At 35.0% G+C, this 21,371-nt stretch overlaps 2 protein-coding genes and 1 long non-coding RNA gene across 4 annotated transcripts; 1 reads left to right on the top strand and 2 right to left on the bottom strand.

Annotated features, from left to right (window-relative positions):
• Positions 1-1,815: 1,815 nt before the first annotated feature.
• Positions 1,816-4,239, bottom strand: LOC115708835 (pentatricopeptide repeat-containing protein At2g33680). Its single transcript, XM_030636855.2, has one exon. It carries the CDS (start codon positions 4,237-4,239, stop codon positions 1,969-1,971), a length of 2,271 nt encoding a protein of 756 aa, XP_030492715.2. The 3' UTR covers positions 1,816-1,968.
• A 269-nt stretch (positions 4,240-4,508) lies between these two features.
• On the top strand, positions 4,509-9,369 carry LOC115708836 (putative elongation factor TypA-like SVR3, chloroplastic). Its single transcript, XM_030636856.2, has 14 exons — positions 4,509-4,782; positions 4,874-4,983; positions 5,082-5,285; positions 5,538-5,714; positions 6,000-6,149; positions 6,883-6,972; positions 7,195-7,329; positions 7,493-7,609; positions 7,849-8,000; positions 8,080-8,164; positions 8,248-8,342; positions 8,430-8,595; positions 8,675-8,870; positions 8,972-9,369. The coding sequence occupies exons 1-14, from the start codon at positions 4,524-4,526 to the stop codon at positions 9,103-9,105; spliced, it is 2,070 nt and encodes a 689-aa protein (XP_030492716.1). The 5' UTR covers positions 4,509-4,523; the 3' UTR covers positions 9,106-9,369.
• A 2,789-nt stretch (positions 9,370-12,158) lies between these two features.
• LOC133035592 (uncharacterized) lies at positions 12,159-15,226 on the bottom strand. Of its 2 annotated transcripts, none has more exons than XR_009686736.1 (3): positions 14,742-15,226; positions 14,346-14,581; positions 12,159-12,620 (listed from the first exon to the last, which is right to left on the bottom strand). It is a non-coding gene; the product is annotated as an uncharacterized LOC133035592 (long non-coding RNA). The 2 variants fall into 2 exon arrangements; XR_009686735.1 differs by having other exon boundaries at positions 12,159-12,433; positions 12,530-14,581; positions 14,742-15,213.
• Positions 15,227-21,371: the final 6,145 nt, after the last annotated feature.

The raw sequence follows: 21,371 nt of genomic DNA, 5'->3' as shown, positions 1-21,371 counted from the left end.
CTCCTCCCCATTATTAATAACCAGCCCCAACCCGCGCTCCACACAAGCTTTGGTAAAAGAACAGCCGACCATGAGATGGAAAGTGGTTTCAGGTTCAAAATTACACAAAGAACAAACACTATAAACATGAACCCGCTTAGTTTGAAGCGAGACTAGAGTTGGAAGACAATCAGTAAGAGCTCTCCAAAGCAAATTCTTAACTTTAGGAGGAAGTTTCAAATACCAAAACTTTCGCCAAAAGCCAGAATTATCCTGTGCATTCCATCTTCCATTTCGCACTTGCAAAGCACGATAGGCATTTCTTACCGAATAGCCACCAAATTTCTCAAACGACCAATACCAAGTATCAGTTTCTGGCAATGCAGGCAGAGGAATTTTACAAATGAGCTCCACATCTCTGGAATCAAATAGGTCCTCTAAGAGCTCCATATCCCAACACATCCGATCAGGCTGAAGAAGATTAGAGACAGAACAACTCTGAAGAGCCTCATGAGAAGAGATCACATAAGGATTATCCTCAGAAGGGAGCCACGGCTGGTGAAGCACAGAAATTGAGGCACCCAAACCCACTCGCCATTTAGCACCCAATTTGACCACATCCTGAGCTTCAAATAAACTTCGCCACGCATAACTCGGATTAGCTCCCAATTCAGCATCAAGGAAAGAACCATGAGGATAGTATCTAGCTTGAAAAACACGTGCCACCAGCGAAGTCGGATTGGTTAATAGCCGCCAACCTTGTTTACCCAACATGGATAAGTTAAAATCCCTCAGATTCCGAAAGCCCAAACCACCTTTATGCTTATGAAGACACAACTTATCCCAGCTTTTCCAATGAATACCACCTCCTTGAGAAGCTTTAGAATGCCACCAGAATCTTCCCATGAGGCGATCAATGTCTTTACAAATTTCAAGAGGGACTAAAAAGACACTCATGGTATAGGAAGGTAAGGATAAACCATTAACCACCTACAAACTCATAAAGTACTACCACTTACTTAAAACTCGTTTAGTACGTTGTTAATTATTGTATTGTGTTTAATTATATTAGATTGCAGCAATATTATTTAATATAATACTAAATTTGGCATTAATTTTTATCGATAACTTGTGTAAAATTATATTATTTTTACCATAAACTCGACTCTAACCCCGGGCCCAGGTCTAAGACTGAGTTTAAGTTCGGGTCTGAGGTTCAGGTGCGGCTTCAAGTTTGGGTTCGAGGTCTAAGTCTAGGTTCAGGGTCCCAACCCTGAACCTATTGTAATTATTATAATATAAATTAATACAGATTATTTGTTGTGTAATAAATAATATAATTCATATTCTATTAAAATTTATAATCATAATAATTAATACAATACAATATTTTATCTAAATAAAGTATTATTTGTTATTTAATACAATAAATCTACCATAGTAGCAATTATAGTATCTAATTGTAATGCTCTAAAGAAGAGAGAGGAGTGGTGGTTTATATGCAGTACCACCCAAATATGTGGTTCAAAATGCAGACGGGCTTAATTGGGGAATGGACTACCATAAGAATGAATGGTTTGGGTTTTATGGACTTCTCCAACTACTATCCAAGATTCCTAGGCCTATCCTACTTGGGGCTTCTGTTTTGTTTGGTTTTGTCCTGTTGTGTTCTGTTTTTTCTTCTAGTACAAACAAAGAAGAAACAAAGGTTATAAATGAAAAACTCATTCTTTAGGAAGATTATGGTCAGTAATAAAGGCAATTTTCAACCACTTCAGCTGAGTTCATTCTCAAGTAGAGTTTGAATCCCAAGAAAGCATGTAAATAAAAACCTCATTACCAATAAAATTGACAATTTGTACTGATATTCATTCATATGACAATATTGCTTGCTTAGAAGTTGTATTGTATTTACATCAACTCAAAAATTCTGCTATTGTATCAACCTTAAATGTACTCCTTTTGTCATAACTGGTGAATCTACAAGTCTTACAAAATTGGTTGAAAGTCACTACTACTTTGATGTCTTTGCATTTCATCCCTTAATAAATCAAGTTCTGCATAAATTTCCTTACTCTTTGGGTGGTTCATATCGCTTGCTGCGAAATAATGAACTTTATCATGAACTTCAATCCAACTACAGCCTGGTTCTTTGCTAAGTTTCAAATCATTCATAACAGTTCTAACATCTGCAGCCTCATCCAACATTCCTCCTCCAGCAAACATATTCGAAACAAGTATGTATGACCCTGCCTCTTCTGGTTTCAAGTCAAGCAAACATTTTGATGCTAACATACCAAATTCCATTTCACCATGTAACTTGCATACATTCACTAAAGTTCTCCAAAGCAGAGTTGAGTCTGTAAAAGGGCTACTTTTGATGAAATCCACGGCTTCTGGGAATCGTCCTGCACGACCCAAAAGATCAACCATACAAGCAAAGTGTTCAACTACTGGCCTAATCCCATACTTTGGCTCCATTTCACTAAACAAGGATAGCCCAGTTTCCAATAATCCAGAGTAACTGCAAGCTTGAAGAATAGCCAATGTTGTGATCTGATCAGGGTAGAATCCTTCTCTCTTCATATCTTCGAAAAGAAAAACTGCTCTTTTGCCATGTCCATGAAGAGCATATGCAGAAATTATGGCATTCCAAGATATAGAATCCATGCTTTTCATTCTGCTAAACGTTTTATGCGCTTCTTCAATGCTACCGCATTTTGCATACATGGTAATTAGAGCATTACTTACAGTCAAATCGGCTTCATATCCCGTTTTAATGGTGTAAGCATGGAGGCTCTTCCCCACTAGTAAGCTTGCTTGGTCAGCTGATAAACTTAGAAGCCGCGAAAAAGTTACGAAATCTGGCTGAAGACCTTCGAATCTTAGTTGACTGAATAAGACCATTGGATTAACTTCATCATCCTCATATGATTCCATGAATCCAACTAGAATTGCATTGAATAAGGCAGTAGTTCTATTTGAAAGTTTACTAAAAAGCTTTTTGGCTGACTGAAGGTCACCACACTTGGTATACATATCAGTTAAAGCAGTCCCTATTTTGACATCAGATAAGTAACCAAACTTAATTACCAACCCATGGATTTGGGCCCCAAACTCAAGGCTTCTCCATTCTGAGCAGCCATCAAGCATAATAGACAGAGAAACAGAATCACAAGCTAAACCAAGGGCAAGTGTTTCCGAGAAAACATCAAGCGCCTTATCTGCATTGCCATTTCTAAGATGTGCTGTCAAAATTGCAGTCCAAGAAATCAAATTCCTGTCATCCATTGTGACAAACATCCTCTCAAACTCTTCAACCATTCCATGTTTTCCATACATGGTTATTAGTGCATTTCCAATTGGACTTTCACCCACAACACCATACTTAACAGAAAGTCCATGTAACTGCTTGCCTTCATTTGCACCAATATCTCCACTGCAAGCACTTATTATATTAGCATATGTATACTCACTTGGAACCAAACCAGAACTCAAAAGATGGATAAACACCCACATTGCCTTTTCTCCACATCCCAACTTCCCATATTCCAAAATCATATAGTTTAAACACCTAACATCTTTGTTATCTATGCCATTAAACACTTTCTCAGCATCACTCAAGCAGCCACCTTTTGAGTACATAGAAATCAAAGAGGTTCCCACAGTAACATTCCCATCAAGCCCACTTTTTATGGCGAAACAGTGGACCTGTTCCCCATTTTTCCGGCCCTCAGGCGAATTACACGCCTGTAAAATCACCGAGCAAGTATGCTCATTGAACTTCTCTCCAGAACAAAACATGTCATTTGCAATCCGAAAAACAGATTCGGTATCGCCACCTTCCGAGTACCCCTTCATTAGAGAAGTCCAAGTAATGATATTCCTAACAGACATTTCATCAAACACTCTCTGTGCATCATCCAATCTCTTCAATTTCGAGTACATGTTCACTAGATTATTCCCTTCAAAGGTGTCATTTTGGTTACCCTTTTTCACTAAGAATCCATGAATCGTCCGACCCAGATAGAGATTCTTAGACCCAATTGAGGACTGAATAAGCTGAGGCCAGTCATTGATAAGAAGGGTCTCACAATCTTTAACTTCCTCAACCTTTAAAGTCTTGCCATTTATCACTTTATTCGAAGAGAAAAGTCTAGAACTGCAACTGGGTATTCTTGATTTCAATGGAGGGAAAGGTTGTTGAGGTACAGTAATGGCGGGAACCCATAAGGCACTGGTGGAACAAACGGTAACCATTGATGAGTTCCCAGTTTTTCTTTATCAAAAATTCTTCTTTAATACTTCAAAAAGGTTCGATTTTTATTTTCACTATGGCCCACCAAGTGGACTCGTCTCTATACAACTACGTGGAGATAAGAGGACCTTCCAAGGAATAAACCCCCCAAATACATGCCTATATTTGTTGCTTAGAGAGAGCTCTAATACGAGCCTCATTTGCCAAATCCATTGTCTCTCCCTCTTTTATCTCTCTATCTATATTTTCTCTCAGTTTCAGCAACTCTGAGAGAGTGAGTGGAGCTATGGAAATGGCGATTGGCTTCAACAGTTGCTCTTGTTCCTCCTTCTCTATTCCCAACCCTAATACTAGAACCATTTCTTCTTCTTCTTCTGCTGTTCCACTCTCCAAGCAACTCTTTGGTCTCAGCTTATCTTCTTCTAATAGCTCAGTCCCTCATTCATTTTCAACCGCCAAAACTGCTCTTAAATTTCGTTCTGGGAATTCAATCAGCAGAAAACCAATCAAGTGTTCGGTTTCTGAAGCTACTGAAGCAGCCACTGGTAATTCCGCCAACTTTTTTTGTTTGGTCAAATTCTGATACTAATATTTTGTTAAAATAATTTTCCTGTAATGGGTATTTGGTTGTTTCAGAGAAGAAGAGTCAGTTGAAGAGAAGAAGTGATATAAGAAACATAGCAATTGTTGCTCATGTTGATCATGGAAAGACAACTTTGGTTGATGCTATGTTGAAACAATCAAAGGTTAGTCAAATAATATGTTGTTTTTATGAAAGTTATCACATTCATTGGATAAGATGATGAGATTAATCTTATTAAGTTCCTATTCTGTGTTTTTGCAGGTGTTTCGTGATAACCAATTTGTGCAAGAAAGGATAATGGACTCAAATGATATAGAGAGGGAAAGGGGAATTACAATTCTTAGCAAGAATACTTCTATTATGTATAAAGATACAAAAATTAATATCATTGATACTCCTGGACATTCTGATTTTGGAGGTGAAGTGGAGCGTATTCTTAATATGGTGGAAGGGATTCTTCTAGTGGTAAATCAATCTCTATTTGAACTATTTCATTTCCTTCATTATTATAAAGAGTGATGACAAATGCATTAGTAAATGATAGCTTCTTTGTTATAGACACTAATCTGTTGTTGACACAGCCTCAAGTTTAATTCTCTTTTAGAATTTTGTATGTACTGCTAATGTGCTCCAATTCCAATATGTATCTTCTTATGAACTAGTTGGTTTATTTGATGGTCTAATGTTAAAGTACAAATGTGCTTTTCCTTTTTGTAGGTAGATTCTGTGGAGGGTCCAATGCCACAGACAAGATTTGTTTTGAAGAAAGCTTTAGAGTTTGGTCATGCTGTTGTTGTTGTTGTCAACAAGATTGATAGGCCTTCAGCTCGACCGGATTTTGTCATTAATTCCACTTTTGAACTTTTCATTGAACTTAATGCAACAGATGAACAGGTAAAAATATCCTTTTTCCTTTCAAATATTCTGAGTTCCCAATAAATTTGATGCATGCGAGTGATCTTTCATTTGAGGATAATTTGCCAAAAGGGTAACACATTTTGTTTATTTACTACATACTGTAAAGATAAACCATGTATTAAGAAAAATGATGTAAATTCCTGAGAAGCATGAGCAGCTAAAATGGACACTTTCACCACAGATTTATCATAATTGTGTTCATCTTTTGAAGTTCTGTGATTCCTCTATGTCACCAATTTCCCATTTCATGTTAATGTGCAGTGTGATTTTCAAGCAATATATGCAAGTGGCATTAAAGGAAAAGCAGGTTTGTCTCCTGAAAATTTGGCTGAAGATCTGGGGCCACTTTTCGAGACTATAATAAGATGCATCCCTGGACCACGTATTGAAGATGGTGCCCTGCAAATGCTTGTAAGACTTTGCCCTTCTATATCTTTTGAATCTTTGCCTAAATAATTTTTTAAATGCAAGCTCTGATTTACGAACAAAGATTATTAGCAACAAACTATTACTGTTGATTAGTGCGAGGAACAAAACAATGAAGCATTAGTTTTTGATATGTTTACAGGGACTAGACCTGATCATTAGAAAATGAGAGTAGGCCAACCCGCGTTTACCTCATCTGTCTTTTGATGTTTAGTAGTAATCCCAAGACCTTTCGGCTTTGTTCCCGCCTTGGATTTTAAGAGGGAAAGGAAAAAGAATTCCAACGGTTCCATTTTCCCATGTTTGGATTGAAAAAAATAAATATATAATCTTTTTCTAGAAAAATTAAAACTGAAGTATAGTTTAATTTTGTGAGATTTAGAACACTTATAAACATATACAAAGAAAGAAAATATTGAAGAAAAAAAAAGTTTCTTATCAAATTTGTTGAAAACACTTTCCTCCATCGCTACTATAAACATTTGAAGCCATAGTCATTTGTTTTAGAATCTTGAGTATATTATAATCCAAATAATATCTAAATTCCATTAATAGATAGCTTTTCCAATATACTGAATTTGTGAAGTTTGGTTTGACACTTAACAAAACTTGGATGAAGCCAGTATGCTTGTCTTAATCATTGATAATTTTTCTTATAGTTTCTTCAGTGCATCCATATTATAATCTCTTGTATTTTATTGCTGTTCAAATATTTTAGGTAACAAATATCGAGTACGATGAACATAAAGGACGGATAGCTATTGGGCGCTTGCATGCTGGGGCTCTTAAGAAAGGAATGGAAGTGAAGGTGAGATGTAATTTCCTGTTAATCTTCTTCTCGTTGCAATAGTTCTTATTTCCATACCGATACATGCTTAAAACTTGGATTAAAATATTTGTGTTATTTGTGAACATCATGCCATTTTCTTTAAGAATATATATTATTATGGCTTTGTATGAATGCATTTAATTTTTTCATAGAAAAGAAACATTCAATTCTCCCTTTTCTCATGGTTTGAATTTCGACTAGGTATGTACCTCAGAAGATTCTTGCAGATTTGCAAGAGTAAGTGAGCTTTTTGTTTATGACAAATTCTTAAGGGCTCCTGTAGAAAGCGTGGAAGCGGGTGACATCTGTGCTGTTTGTGGAATCAACGATATTCAGGTGACGATTTTCTGTAATTACTTTTGTTTAATTGAAATTGTTACATAAATTCTCTATTTTTTCTTTCTTTCTTAGATACTTTTATTACTTCTTAACAGAGTTTGTTAGATGAAATTATTACATGATCTTATTATCATGACACTGAATTGAATTGATTGTTCAGATTGGGGAGACAATAGCTGATAAATCATCTGGGAAGCCATTACCTGCCATTAAGGTGGAAGAACCGACAGTTAAAATGGCGTTTTCCATTAACACTTCACCGTTTGTTGGTCGTGAGGTAAGTTTTACAAAGTACAAAGAGTATCTTTATGCAATCAAATCGGGAGGTGAAAGTACAGACACCATTATCGAAGCTAATCTTTATACAGTCTATAGAAAAAGTTTGTCCAATCAATGATTTTCTTTTCAAAAAAATACTCATTTATCTTACTTCTAGCCTGATTGATCTTGCAATGTGTCAGTAATTTGTGTTTGTAAACTTAACTGATGGCCAGAAATTTCTTCATTACTTTACAGGGAAAGTATGTCACTAGTAGGAACTTGCGTGACCGACTATACCGTGAGCTTGAGCGTAATTTGGCTATGAAAGTTGAAGATGGAGAAACAGCAGATACATTCATTGTTAGTGGACGTGGTACCCTACATATTACAATATTGATTGAAAACATGTAAGTATATATACATGTTGTGTCTTGCTCTTTTCATTTTATTCTCATGCAATTCTCTAAATTTTCGCCATTCCTCTAGGCGAAGGGAAGGATATGAATTCATGGTTGGACCTCCCAAAGTTATCAACAAAGTTGTAAATGACAAAGTGTTGGAGCCATTTGAGGTAATGTCACCATATCCCTGTTTGCTTTACTAGTAGAAGAAACTATTTTATACCTGTTCTTATGCTAATGGTATTGGTTGCAGATTGCCACTGTGGAAGTGCCAGAAGTACACATGGGAGCAGTGGTTGAACTTCTTGGAAAAAGGCGAGGTCAGATGTTTGATATGCAAGGGGTTGGGTAAGAAATCGTCTTCTTCACTTCTCTTTATACCGAGTTTGTTTTAGTGTTACATATGAGCTGATAATGTGATCTTTCATGTGCTAGGTCGGAAGGCACCACGCTGCTTAAATACAAAATCCCAACCCGTGGTCTTCTCGGTCTACGAAATGCAATTCTAACAGCTTCTCGCGGTACTGCAATCCTCAACACAATTTTCGATAGCTATGGAGCATGGGCTGGTGATATTAGTACTCGGGATTTGGGCTCACTGGTAATTTCTTTTCAATGCTCGGTTTCTTTACTGTTAACAACTCAATTCTCTAATTCGTGTTAAAAACATTTGTTTTCAGGTTGCTTTCGAAGAGGGAACAAGCACTTCTTATGCCCTTTCTAGTTCACAAGATAGAGGACAAATGTTCATTGCTCCTGGAATGGATGTCTACAAAGGTCAGATTATTGGCATTCATCAAAGGCCCGGGGATTTGTCCCTAAATGTCTGCAAGAAAAAGGCTGCGACTAACATTCGATCAAACAAAGAACAAACAGGTAGCTTTCATGAATCATTCTTATCGTTTATTGATCTAGTTCAAGTTCAAACTTTCAATTCGATCGCCTCTTATTACCCTGTTTTGTTCTCTTTTTTGTAGTCATTCTCGATACCCCGCTGACCTACAGTCTTGATGACTGCATCGAGTACATTCAAGAAGATGAACTGGTGGAAGTAACGCCTTCAAGCATTCGTATGTGCAAAAACCCCAAGTTCTCAAAGAAATCAAGATAGACACCAATGTAGATAATACATCATGTGAATCTGCAGAACAGGCTTCACTGCAAAGAAGCCTCATAGTTATTATTTTTTATAGATAGCAGATAGATTCAACCCATTTTGTCTCTGCATCAATTGACCTCTTTTTAAGTTTAATGTTTGATCCAAAACACCTGTAGGCATCAAAACTCAAAAGGGTAAGTAACAAATTTTGCAACATTTGGTTATATACAAAAATGTAAGACAGGTATCAATAATCAGAGTTTGTACTGCCACAAATGGTTCATTATTGTAAAGGTGAGTTACTTCACCTATATTTTTTTTGAGCTGTAATGCAAACTTTCTTTTAGTGTTCTTTGTATTTGATAAAAAATGGAAAAAAGAGAAAAGCCAAATTTAAGTTAATTGAGAAAAAGGGTTGTGGGACATTACTGGTCTTGTTTGGAAGAGATTAATGAATCTTAATCCAACTATAACTAATTTGGGAAGATTTGCTTGATGCAGCTGAAGTTTCTACGAGAAAGACTCACATAAATAAATTGGACTTATATGAAGAATTTTAGAAAAACTAAAAAGAAAAAAATACATAGAAACATATCAATATTGATGAATAAATCTAAATCAATAAGAATAATATTTCCTCTACATTTTCCCTGGTTGGTGTGTGAGTAAGGCCATTCCATTTCGACAAAAGACCCACGCCCAAATTCCATAGCTTTGGGTCCGCAATCCCGATCATGATTTTCCTACCCCCGAAGGGAAGGGTCCTTCCCTTTTTGGCCAGTTGTGGGCGAGGAGGGATTCGAACCCCCAACACTGTGGTTCGTAGCCACGTGCTCTAATCCTCTGAGCTACAGGCCCCACCCCGTCTCCACTGGATCTGTTCCTGGATTCTCGAGAAGAGAGGAGACGTGGTGGTCCCTCCCGGATCCCACTAGTGAATAGAAAGTTGGATCTACATTGGATCTCACCTGAATCGCCCCATCTATCCTTTTGAAGAGAAGTTTGGTTTCAAACCCCGATTCGAACAGGAGAAGTACGCCATGCTAATGTGCCTTAGATGATCCACAGCAAAGGCAGCGGCGACGAAGATGTTGGACATTTGTTTTTGGAGTGCAAATTCATTCGACGTTTATGGATCAATGTGTTAGTGAGGATCAATGTGTTAGTGAAGTTCGAGTTGTCTTGGGTAATGCCAAATTCCGTATCACAAATAATAGTTTCTAAACTAATTGGCAGTAAACGTAGAACAAAGCTATGGCCAACGACGATCTTAGCAACAATCTGAGTTGTGTGGTTAGAAAGAAATGTCAGAATTTTTGAAGAGGTTGCTAATTCAGAAGCAGATGTGTGGGAGAGAGTTAAGTTATGGACAGCTGCTTAGGTCTTTAGAGCTAAACATTTTGAGGACCTGTTCTTTTTTTGATTCATGCTGAGGGTGGAAAATAATTACAAACAATTTTGTAATGGCAGTAAGAGGTTATGATTAGTTTATTTGGATCAACATTGGAGAGTGTTATTTGTCTTAGACCTAGTTGTTTTGTTTAAATTGTAACCATGGTTTTCTTCTGCATCGGCTACAAGTGAGGCTTTTCAATATATACCAGGGTGGGTCCGGTCTAAGAGGAGAGGACCCTTTCTCATTTCAAAACAAAAAAAAAAAAACTATTGCTACAAATGAGTGCTATAAAGTTTTTTTTATGTTCCGTCCTAAAAAGTCTGAATTAGTTCTGTTTATCCTCATGATTGAGCTTGGTCATTGGATAAATATTTTGTTTGGTGGCTTTGTGGTGGTGTATTTGTAATTATAAGGGTGTGCTGCTTTTTGTAGTGAGTGTGTGTGAGTGTTGGGATCCGGCTATGGAGTGAAATCTCTGCATCATGGAGAGCCTTTGCTCTCTGCCATTGTAAGAGACTTTTGTCTCAAGTTTTCCCTTAATTCATATGTTACTATTCTATTTGTTCTGCTATTTTGTTTTGCTGCTGTGTTTTGTTATTTGCTACTGGTTTGTATTCTCTGAGGTGGGTTCTCATCAGATTTAATACATATATATTTATATACTAGATTGAAGTTACGTGCCAAGTCACGTATACTTAGTTTTTTTTAAGGTTATATATATGCTAAAAAAATATTGTTTGTAAATTTTAAATAGATAATGTTTAATATAGAGTGATAATAGTAGAAAGCATAGTAGTAATTTTTTCTTTTAAGAAAAAAGTAATCGATTGTGTAAAATTTAAAGAAATAAATTTAGATTGTGTAAAGTTTTAAAAGATAAAAATTAAATTAGTTTAAATATAATAAAAGCAAAATGAATCTATATGAAATTTAAGCTAAATCAATGTCTTAAGTTTCTTAATTAAAAAAAAAAAATAAAGTACAAAATTTTCTAAATGTATTGTTTTAATAATTAAAAAAAACGCTTCTCAAGAATTGATTAAGCAAAACAAATCAACAAACAAGACAAAAAGAGATAAAGTGACGTTTCTTTTTGCTCATAGGCAATGCAACAAAAATACATATATTTAAGAATTTAAGAATTTATATATATATATATATATATATATTTAAGAATTCTTGTGTGCCTTAAACAAATACAGATAAATTAGACACTTCCTTGTGAATTCTTTTCTTTAAAAGTATGATCCATGTTTAAAAGCCTCATACGAATCTAAAACAACTCCTGGAGCTATAGCCCTGCAAGAGCTAAGAGTTAAATCTATAAGCCACCAGCTCAAAAATATGAGAAATGATTCCAGTAAAATGAGGGACCACTACCAACTCTCTTATAACCATTGTTTACATGAGCTCAATTTTATTCTTTCGATCTTAAAGAGCTTAAACTGTATTCTATATTAATAAAATTCATTAATTTAAGTGAACAATATTTTGTATTAAAAAGGAATAATAAGAAAAACATAGTTATATAACTTTGTATTTTGGAAAGATAGTCTGAAATCATAAGCAGTCATATACATGTTCTTCCCTTCATGCTATTATGGTGAAGAATCACATAACACAACAAAACTAATGATGACAACTAATTCACCAACTTCAAATAATTACCTCCTAGGCTTGGATCAACTAATTCACCAAGTGTACTGCTTCCATAATGGCTCCAAACCTTTACATAATGGTCTTTATCACATTATTTATGACCGTCTTTAACCTATGTTTGAAACAAAGAGCTTACCATCTGCACAACAGGGGTTTGGACTTTTATTGGAAGAATTGTTCTTTCTTCCACATACTACTTAAAAGACAAGAATTCTAAAACTATAAACACTTGCCTTCTCGGACCACTTGCCACTAAAAATTTACTCAAGAGCCAAATAATAATCACTTAGAAAGTCAATTGAAATTTGTATCAGATATGGGATTCCAAAAAGGCAGTAATCAAAATCATGACCAAATCCAAGTGGGTTATTTCAAACTTACAGTGTCCCAAAAATAGCAGTGATGATGTCAGTTTAATCTTTTGAAGGTCCTCATTCTTTGCATATTCTTCGTTTTATCATCTCTTTAACTTCTACAATGAAATTAAAACCTTAAATTTTCAAACAATAAAAAATAAAAGTAAAAGCAATAATAGATTAATTGAATTTCTCAGCAAAAGAATAATAGATGAATTAAATCAAATGTACTTTCACATTCTTAATCAAAGAATACAGAGTAGTACACAGAGATGGAGATCTAAACTAACAAAATTTCACCCAGTATCAAAAATAAAGATAAGTAATAAAAAATAAAGATGAAAATTAAGAACCAAAAATAGTTCAAATGTATGTATTTTAAATTCTTTTTATAAAACTTGGTATAATCGTTGAGATGCTTATAAGAAAAATAAGATTATACTTTTTCATCAATAAGAAAGCTCTTGGACCCATTTCCGCAACAAGTGGGAGTGATTACGAAGCACTAATTCAATAAAGATATTAAAAACTATATCTAAGATATAATGGAATCTCAACCAGTGGCTATCTACAGAGTGACAATTGATAATAACTCAAAAACAATCAGTAAGTAGTCACTCCCTAATTCACAGTTAAGAAATGATACAATTTGTAAGTGATGTTATGTTTAGTTCAAAGTCAATACAAATTAAGAAACACATAAAAACAACCATTTGAGTGAATCGTCAACTAAATTAAGAGAAGTTAAGAAATTAGATTAAGGAAATAAGCCTTTTCACTAACAAACTCAAATCGAGCATTAAGTTGAGATTTTTAGAACAAAAAAGAAAAAAAGCAATATAATACCTATAAATACTAAATAACAAAGTGAAAGTTAAGATATTACCAGAAGGCATCTTACCCATTGAATGGGCCAACACCATCCCTTTTCCTCTGCTACATTTCACTCTACCTTTTTTTTTTAACCTCAGTTGAAAGAATCGATTGAATTGCTCAACATTTTTTATTGTTTAGATTGAACTTAGATAAAATTAGCAGTAGTAAAAATTTATATATTCATATTGATTGACTATTTATATTATACTAATGGAAATCATATACCACCTACAACATATATAACTGTTTTTTGCTTAAACAAAAAATTAATAAACCTAAGTACCTAAGCAACACATTGATAATCAGAGAGGTAGTTTAGTACTAAAACAAAATGTATATTATTTATGTATGTGTATTCATTTTCAATAACCATGGAAGTTTGTCCTCGTGGCCACATAGTAATGCAAGTAAGTGACCAAGTCCAACCACATGACAAATTTGTATTTGGAAGGTATCAGAATTGAAAAACAAGAGAAATTTTCATCCAAAGTAAAAGCAACTGTATTAACCATAAAGAAAAGAAAAAGCAGCCCTATAAATAGCTTAATGATTTGAACAGGACCCATTACAAAGGAAAGCACACCGAGCAGAGCAACCATGGTTGTCCAAGTTGCAATATCTTTTCTTTCACTTGCAACAAGCAATTAGTCACTGTTTGAATCAAAATAAGAACACTCTTTCTAGGACTTTGACTCCACTATAAATGATACCAAAGCCACAAGATAAGAAGCTAGTAAAGTAACAAACAAATGGAATGAGAGAGGAAAAGCTAGAACTGAGATCACTTACCAGATAAAAAGGGTAAGCAAACAGTGAAACGATAGAGTTGTTGCATGACATAAATACAAACAAACACACATATATTGTATGGATGCCAAGATTCATTGTTTTCTAAATTATAAACTCTAAAATTATGTCAAAACATGTTAATTTAAAATGCATAATGTGTAGAGAAAGATAGTTACTGGGTGGCAGAGGCAGAATGTTCTTCAAGCCAGTTTCTTCTTATGTGCTTAAGATAGTTAAGAATCGCATTATGAGTGAAATCTAAAGGTGCCATTGCCCAAGATGGAAGCTCTCAAAACCTCACTATCTACCTAATGGAATTTTAAATAAACCCATTTATCTAAATTCTTCATATACAATTATATATGATATATATTATCCTGCCTGTTTATAGAAGCTTCAGAGAACCATCCTTCTGCAACATTGAATTTATAAGGGACATATATTATTGAAGAGAAAAAGAAATAGCAAAAAAAAAGAAGAAAAATGCATCGTTTCTGATAGATAAAAATTAACATTTTTTACCATTATTCTCACTAACTAAATAGAAAATAATCAAGAGACTATCAACTCACCAAAATAATCAACCGGGATTCTTCCATTTAACAACCGGTCGGTGGGCGCCGGTTGACCGGTTGTCGAAATCTCAGCCATAGGCAAGGTGATCGACTCGCGAAACCCTTCCAAGAAAGTTATTGGTGCCGAAATCAATAAAGTTGCCGCCTATGGAGGAGGACGATAAAATAGTGGGTTGATAGTGCCAGTAGTGAGAAAAAGATGCATAAAAATAGAAAAAAAAGGTAAAATTCTGAGTTTAATCGATCGCCAGATTCTGAGTTTAACTCGATTGGAATTGAGAGTAAAATTCTAATTGGGACCAATTGAAAATAGCGTGAAAGAGAAGAATGGTTAACGGAATGGCGTTAAAGTTAAAGTTAAAGTTAACGGCGTTAAAAGCTTTTGGGGTTAAATTTAACAGAATATTCTTTTATTTGTAAAGTATATTCTGTTAAACCAAGAAATGCCGTTAGATAGGCACTTTTAATATATAAAGATATATATATAAATTAATTCTGTTTAAGAGTTAGACTAATAAATTTTTGCCATTACATAATTCATATTTACGAATAGATTTTCAATATTAGTGTTTGTGTGTGGGAAAAGCATTTAAAGACACATGTTAATCTCGCAGCTTAACAGGCACATGTACGTGGGTGCACATGTTTTCATATATTATTGTTCAAACCTATGTTTTTGTTTCATCTTAAGAAACTGATTTTGTTTTCATACTCTGGTTGTTTCTTTCAGTATTGCCATTGCTGATTGACATTCCCAGAATCTTCTACTGTACTTGCTATTGAACTAGTGAGGAGGAGAGCCATGGCTGAGTTGGTGGTAGGACTTGTTGTCTCTTTTTCCTTTGAGTTTCTGATGAAGAAGATTGCTTATTCTGATGTAGCCAGCTTCTTAAGGGGAAAGAAAGACTCTGATTTCGATAGGCTTTCTCGATAAACTGGAGACTACATTCCTTTCTCTTGCTAAGGTGCTTAGTGATGCAGATCAGAAGCAGATGAGGGACCCCATCATTGAGAAGTGGCTTGATAAGCTTCAAGATGTTGTTGAAGATGCAGAGGATCTTTTTGACGAAATTGAATATGATGCTCTCAAATTCAAGCTAGAAGCAAAGTCCAAAGTCCAAAGCCAAAGTAAGTAAATTCTTCTCTAAATTTGACTCAACTGATCTTGATAGGAAGACAGAAATGGAGAAGCTTCTTGAGAGGTTTGAAACTTTTGAAAAACAGAGGGACATTCTTGATCCACAAGAGGGTGTTGAGAACATGTTGACACAGAGACCACCTTCAATGTCAACCATAGATGATTCTGAATTTTTTGGTAGAGAAGAGATGATGAAAAGAAATGTTTGAAAGGAATGGTGTTGTCAGATGAGATGGATGGTACACAGTGGGCTTGGGTGGAATTGGTAAAACTACTTTAGCTCAAGCTGTTTATAATGATGATGAAGTTAACAAGTATTTTGAACACAAGACATGGGTTTGTGTGTCAGATGAGTTTGATGTTTGTAAAGTAACAAAAAATGTCCTTGAAGCAATAACTAGAGATGCTTGTAGTGTTGAGAACTTGAATGTGATGTAAGAGAAGATACAAGAAAGGTTGAAGGAAAAGAAGTTCTTGGTAATTTTCGATGATGTTTGGTGCTAACAATGATTTTTGGGATAAATAGTAAGATAATCGTTACAACACGACGTCATTAAGTTGCATCTATCATGGGAACAACTAGATTTCACCATCTTAATGAGTTGAAGGAAGAAGCTTGCTTGAAGTTGTTTGTAAAGATTATAGCTCGCAATAAAGGATTTACTATGGAGTCAAACTCGAAAAAATTTGGCAAAGAAATTGTTAGGAAATGCAAAGGCTTGCCATTGGCTGTGAAAGCACTTGGAAGTCTGCTGTGCTTTATGGATGTTAGGAAATTGTTGTGCTTTAATCCATAGAGTTTCTTTTACAGTTTGGAAACATAGTCGGGATGTGTTCTATCCTCAAATCCTCTTGGTTGCACCATGTGTATCTCTCGATCCAGTTCTTTATGTAGAAAGGCGTTCTTCACATCCATCTGTCATAGCCTCCAATCTTTACTGGCTACAAGTGCTAACAGAACTCGCACTGTTGTAATCTTAGCAACTGAGCTAAATGTCTCATCATAATCTAGCCCATACTATTGAGAGAATCCTTGAGCTACTAACTGAGCCTTGTATTTTTCAATTGAACCATCGGGACGAGTTTTTACCCTGTATACCCATTTGCATCAAATGAGTTTCACTTCCTTCAGCTTTGGCACTAACTCCCAAGTCTGATTCTTTGCTAGCACGCTTATTTCTTCTTTCATAGTTTCTAGTCACTTGGAGTTCTAGTATGCCTCTTCATATGACTCTGGCGCTCTGAACTTTTCTTCTTCAGTTACAACAGCATTAGCATATTTGGGATTCGGCTTTCGCATTCTTGTTGATCTCTGAAGTTGTGGACTTACTGCATCTGGTTGACTATCTTCTACTCTTTGATGCACACCTGTTTGCCATGGATTCTGAAGTGCATCATCCTCAGTTTTTTCTTCTTCATCTATATCTCGAGTTAGAGGTAACTCAACAATTTGCTCCCCAATTTTTTCGCAAATTGTTTTCCATTTCTTTAGAATTTAGTAATGCTTCCTTTTACGATGACCACCATGATGATGCCTCATCTAAGATCACATTCCTTGATGTATAACACTTTCCAATTGTAGAGTCGCAACATCTCCACCCTTTCCGTTGGCTGTCGTATCCCACAAAGATATACTTCTATAAGAGAATGAGAAGCTCTCAACACAAGAAAACGTAGAGCTTTTTTTAGCCCTATGTTAAAGCAAACAAAGCCCTATCCCTATCCCGCCTATGCCTATGCCTCAAGAGACTGATTCTCGGTCCCCTAAAGTTAGAAAGCATGTTAGACTGCAATGTATGCCTATGGAAAGAAATGAGATGCCTAAGATAAAAGGAACGAGGAGAAGAATCGACAAGGATTCCATGGACGAGGTATCGCCTTCTTGTCAAATTTTCTACGTAGATGGCTCACACACAACCAAATATTTAAAAGTGACTTACTGCAAGTTTACAACCCCACATTTTTTCAAAAGGTGAAACAAAACCTAACTTTTCTTGGGGAAGTCTATTGATCGCATGAGCTGTTGTCTTCATACTTTCGGCCCAAAATCTTCTTGGAATATTCTTCGCACGTAGCATGCTTCGACATGTCTTTACAAGGTGGTGATTCTTCGTCTCTGCTACTCTATTCTATTGTGGCTTATTTGCACACATGAATTGATGACATATGTGACATTCTCGAAGATACTCAGAAAAATTCATCTGAGGTATATTCGCCACCGTTATCTATTCGAAGGCATTGGATTTTCTTGCCAACTTCTCCTTCCGCTATTTCTTTGAATTTTTTAAACTTAGAAAATATTTCAAATTTTTCTTTCATAAAAAAAACCCATACATATCTTGAGAATTCATCAATTAATGTAACCATGTACTGCATGCCACTGATTGATAGTTGTTTGACTTGCCTAAACATGTTAGAATGGACCAATTCCAATGGTGCTTTGGCTTTAAACTTTGAATCTTCATACGGTAATTGATGCGCCTTACCGTATTGGCAGCCACCACATACGGTCTCTATTCAGACCTCGAGTTGACGAAGACCTTTCACCATAGACTTATTCATCATCACATTGAGTTTGTGATAACTGACATGTCCTAACCTTGCATGCCACAAATTTATTGTTTCGTTCTTTCGAGTCTTGTCTACATAAGTTGACTCTGCTCACATTACATAGACAGACTCTAAGCGTCATTCTCTCATCATTGTTGTTCCAGATATTTCAAGATCTTGGTAGATCTTGACATCTTGAGGACCGAATACGACATGGTGGCTTGATACGGTAAGCTGCACCAATGATAGTAAGTTTTTCTTCATCCCAGGTACATGATAGACATGTTGGAGTGAAACTTCTTTTGGGCTGAATCTCGACATGATTGTTGTTTTGCCGATGTGAGCAATCGGTAGTCTTGAGTTGTTGGTCGTCACTACTACACGACCACCTTTGTACTCGATCTTGTCTCATCTTCTCTTCATCTCTAGTCATATGATTTGAGCAGCCAGAGTCGACTATCCAATCATCATTGTAGTCGATCTTTCCTGGAACAGTAGCTGCTAGAGCTAATTCTTCTTCCTCCACAGTAAAAGATGCTTCTGCGTCCCATTCTTTGTCACTTGTCTTTTCTGCATTTGATGTGGTTGCATTACATTCTGCAATTTTCTTCTTGAATTGACAATTTCTAGCCATGTAACCATACTTTCTACAGTTATAGCATTTCCCATCAAATTTATTATTATTCTTTGACTGGCCATGCTGGTTGTTTTTCTTTTGAGCTCCCCCGGTGTGGGAGCTTCTATGATGACTATCCTTGTCATCATTTTTCTTAAATTTTTTGCTAGCATGTGGTCGAGATCGACCTTTCTTATAACCACTAAAGAGTGCTTCTTCATCACTCTTTAATAAGACTCCAGATGTTTGCTTAGCTAACGCTTCTTGGTCAGCTAACAAGTTTTCTATTTTACCAAGAGATGGTTGGCTTAGCCAACCTTGTATTGCAGCAATAAAAGTTCTAAATTCTAGCATTAATCCATGAATAATAATTTTTCTAATTTTAGTATCTGACATACCAACAGTAGAGTCAAATGCAGAGATTTCACGACAATTTTTTTTTATCTTGATGAAGTATTAGTTAATTTTCGTGTCGCACTACCTGAATGAGAGAAGCTCGTTCTCCAGATGCTGCAATCTTGTATCATTCTTCTTGGTGAACAATGATGCAAAAGTATCCCACGCTTACTTCAGTGTCTTCGCCGACCTGATGTACTCTAACATTTCATCTTTGATTGTGGTCCAAATTGCTAACATGGCTTTGTCCGCTTTAATCTTCCATTTCTTCAAAGTGGTTGCCTCCTCAGGTTGTGTGACTTTATTGCCACCAATGATATCCCACAAGTCTTGGCCTTGTAGATATACCCCCATGTGCATCAACCACATGTTGTAATTTAGTTGTTAAGTTTCTTAATTCTGCCAACCACTTGAAGGTCATCCATCGTGCAAGCTCTATAGTACTAAACCACACACGATCACTCTAAGAAACTCAACAAAAGACTCTTTCAGAACAAACTCAATTCGGCTCTGATACCACTTGTTGGACAATACGAGAAAATTGTAATTACTTTATTATTGAGAAAATAATTACACCATGACTTCAACACTTTATCTTGACAACAACACACCAAGCACTCACACTTTTATTTATTTCTACACACCTTTATAATGCACTTGTATATAACTCACATTTTGGGACATTTTGTTTACACTCTAACTCTTTTAGGCACACTTTGAAACACTCTTGTTGGATGCACAACTTGAGGACCCAAGGTCTCTATTTATACTACTAAAAAACCAACTATAATATTCTAAAAAATTCTACCTAATTGTGTTACTAAAATATTCTTAAAGCTTTCAGAGGACTTAACTATTTTTAATTAATTTAATAATAATAGATTTGACCCAAAATGATAGATTTATCTAGTTATTCTCAAGAAAATTCTAGAGAGTTGGTAATGATTCTTCAATGAGTTTTATATTGTATTGGTTGAGTTTTCAAGCTTGTCCTTGGAAAATCTAGATTAATAGCACAAGATCAGGTCATTTGGCTTCTGTAGTAAATGCAATTATTGCAGCGCATGGTATTTAGCTCAACCGAAATAAATGCTTCCATAAGGATTCTTCTTATACACTTGAGTACATAGTGAAAGAAATAAAGGGCTCGTTTGGAACGCCGTATTAGGTCGTATTGTATTGTATTGTATTATATTGAATTGGATTGTATATCATATTTTTATATAAAACTATGTTAAACTTTAATTTATACTAAAATATTATATATTTAGGTGTACATAAAAGTTAATACCACATATAGTTTTACATAAAAATATTGTATAAAATACAATTCGATATAATACAATACAATACAATACGACCTAATATGATGCATTACATATTGTATAGTGTTAAAAGGAAAAAAAAGATGAACTTCTATGAACAAGAACTAATTACTCGAATCTCAAATTGAGTGAAATGAGTGTTTTTTCGGAGGCTTTTTTTATAGCCTTTGCTGATTTGTTTGTTTTTAATATGTCCAGTTGATTAATAAAATTTGTTTTTCTTTATCGAAAATAATAATAATAAGACAATGTTTATTTATAATTATTGCTAGAATGAACTATAAGTCTTTTTCATGTTTCTTATAAGTCCTAAAAATTCTAATAAGTTAGTTCTGTTTAAGGGTTAAGACTAATAAAATTGAGATTTTTTTATTTTTACATTTCAAAACAATTTTTTTTTTTTTGTATTTTTACGAAAATTTATATAGTAACTCACATAACAATCAACAGAGCAACTAAAATTTGCATAGTAACCCACATAAAAACCACAAAATCAACTCAAACCGTAAATTTAAAAAAATTAAAATTAATATATAAAATAATTTTCCAATAAAATTTTGTCATTTCATAATTCATATTTACGAATAGAGTAATAAATTTAC

This window comes from Cannabis sativa, chromosome 3 (genome assembly GCF_029168945.1).
Source record: "Cannabis sativa cultivar Pink pepper isolate KNU-18-1 chromosome 3, ASM2916894v1, whole genome shotgun sequence".
NCBI classification, from domain to species: Eukaryota; Viridiplantae; Streptophyta; class Magnoliopsida; order Rosales; family Cannabaceae; genus Cannabis; species Cannabis sativa.
Note: the sequence above shows the minus strand (reverse complement) of the source record. Positions and strands in the feature narration are given on the sequence as shown.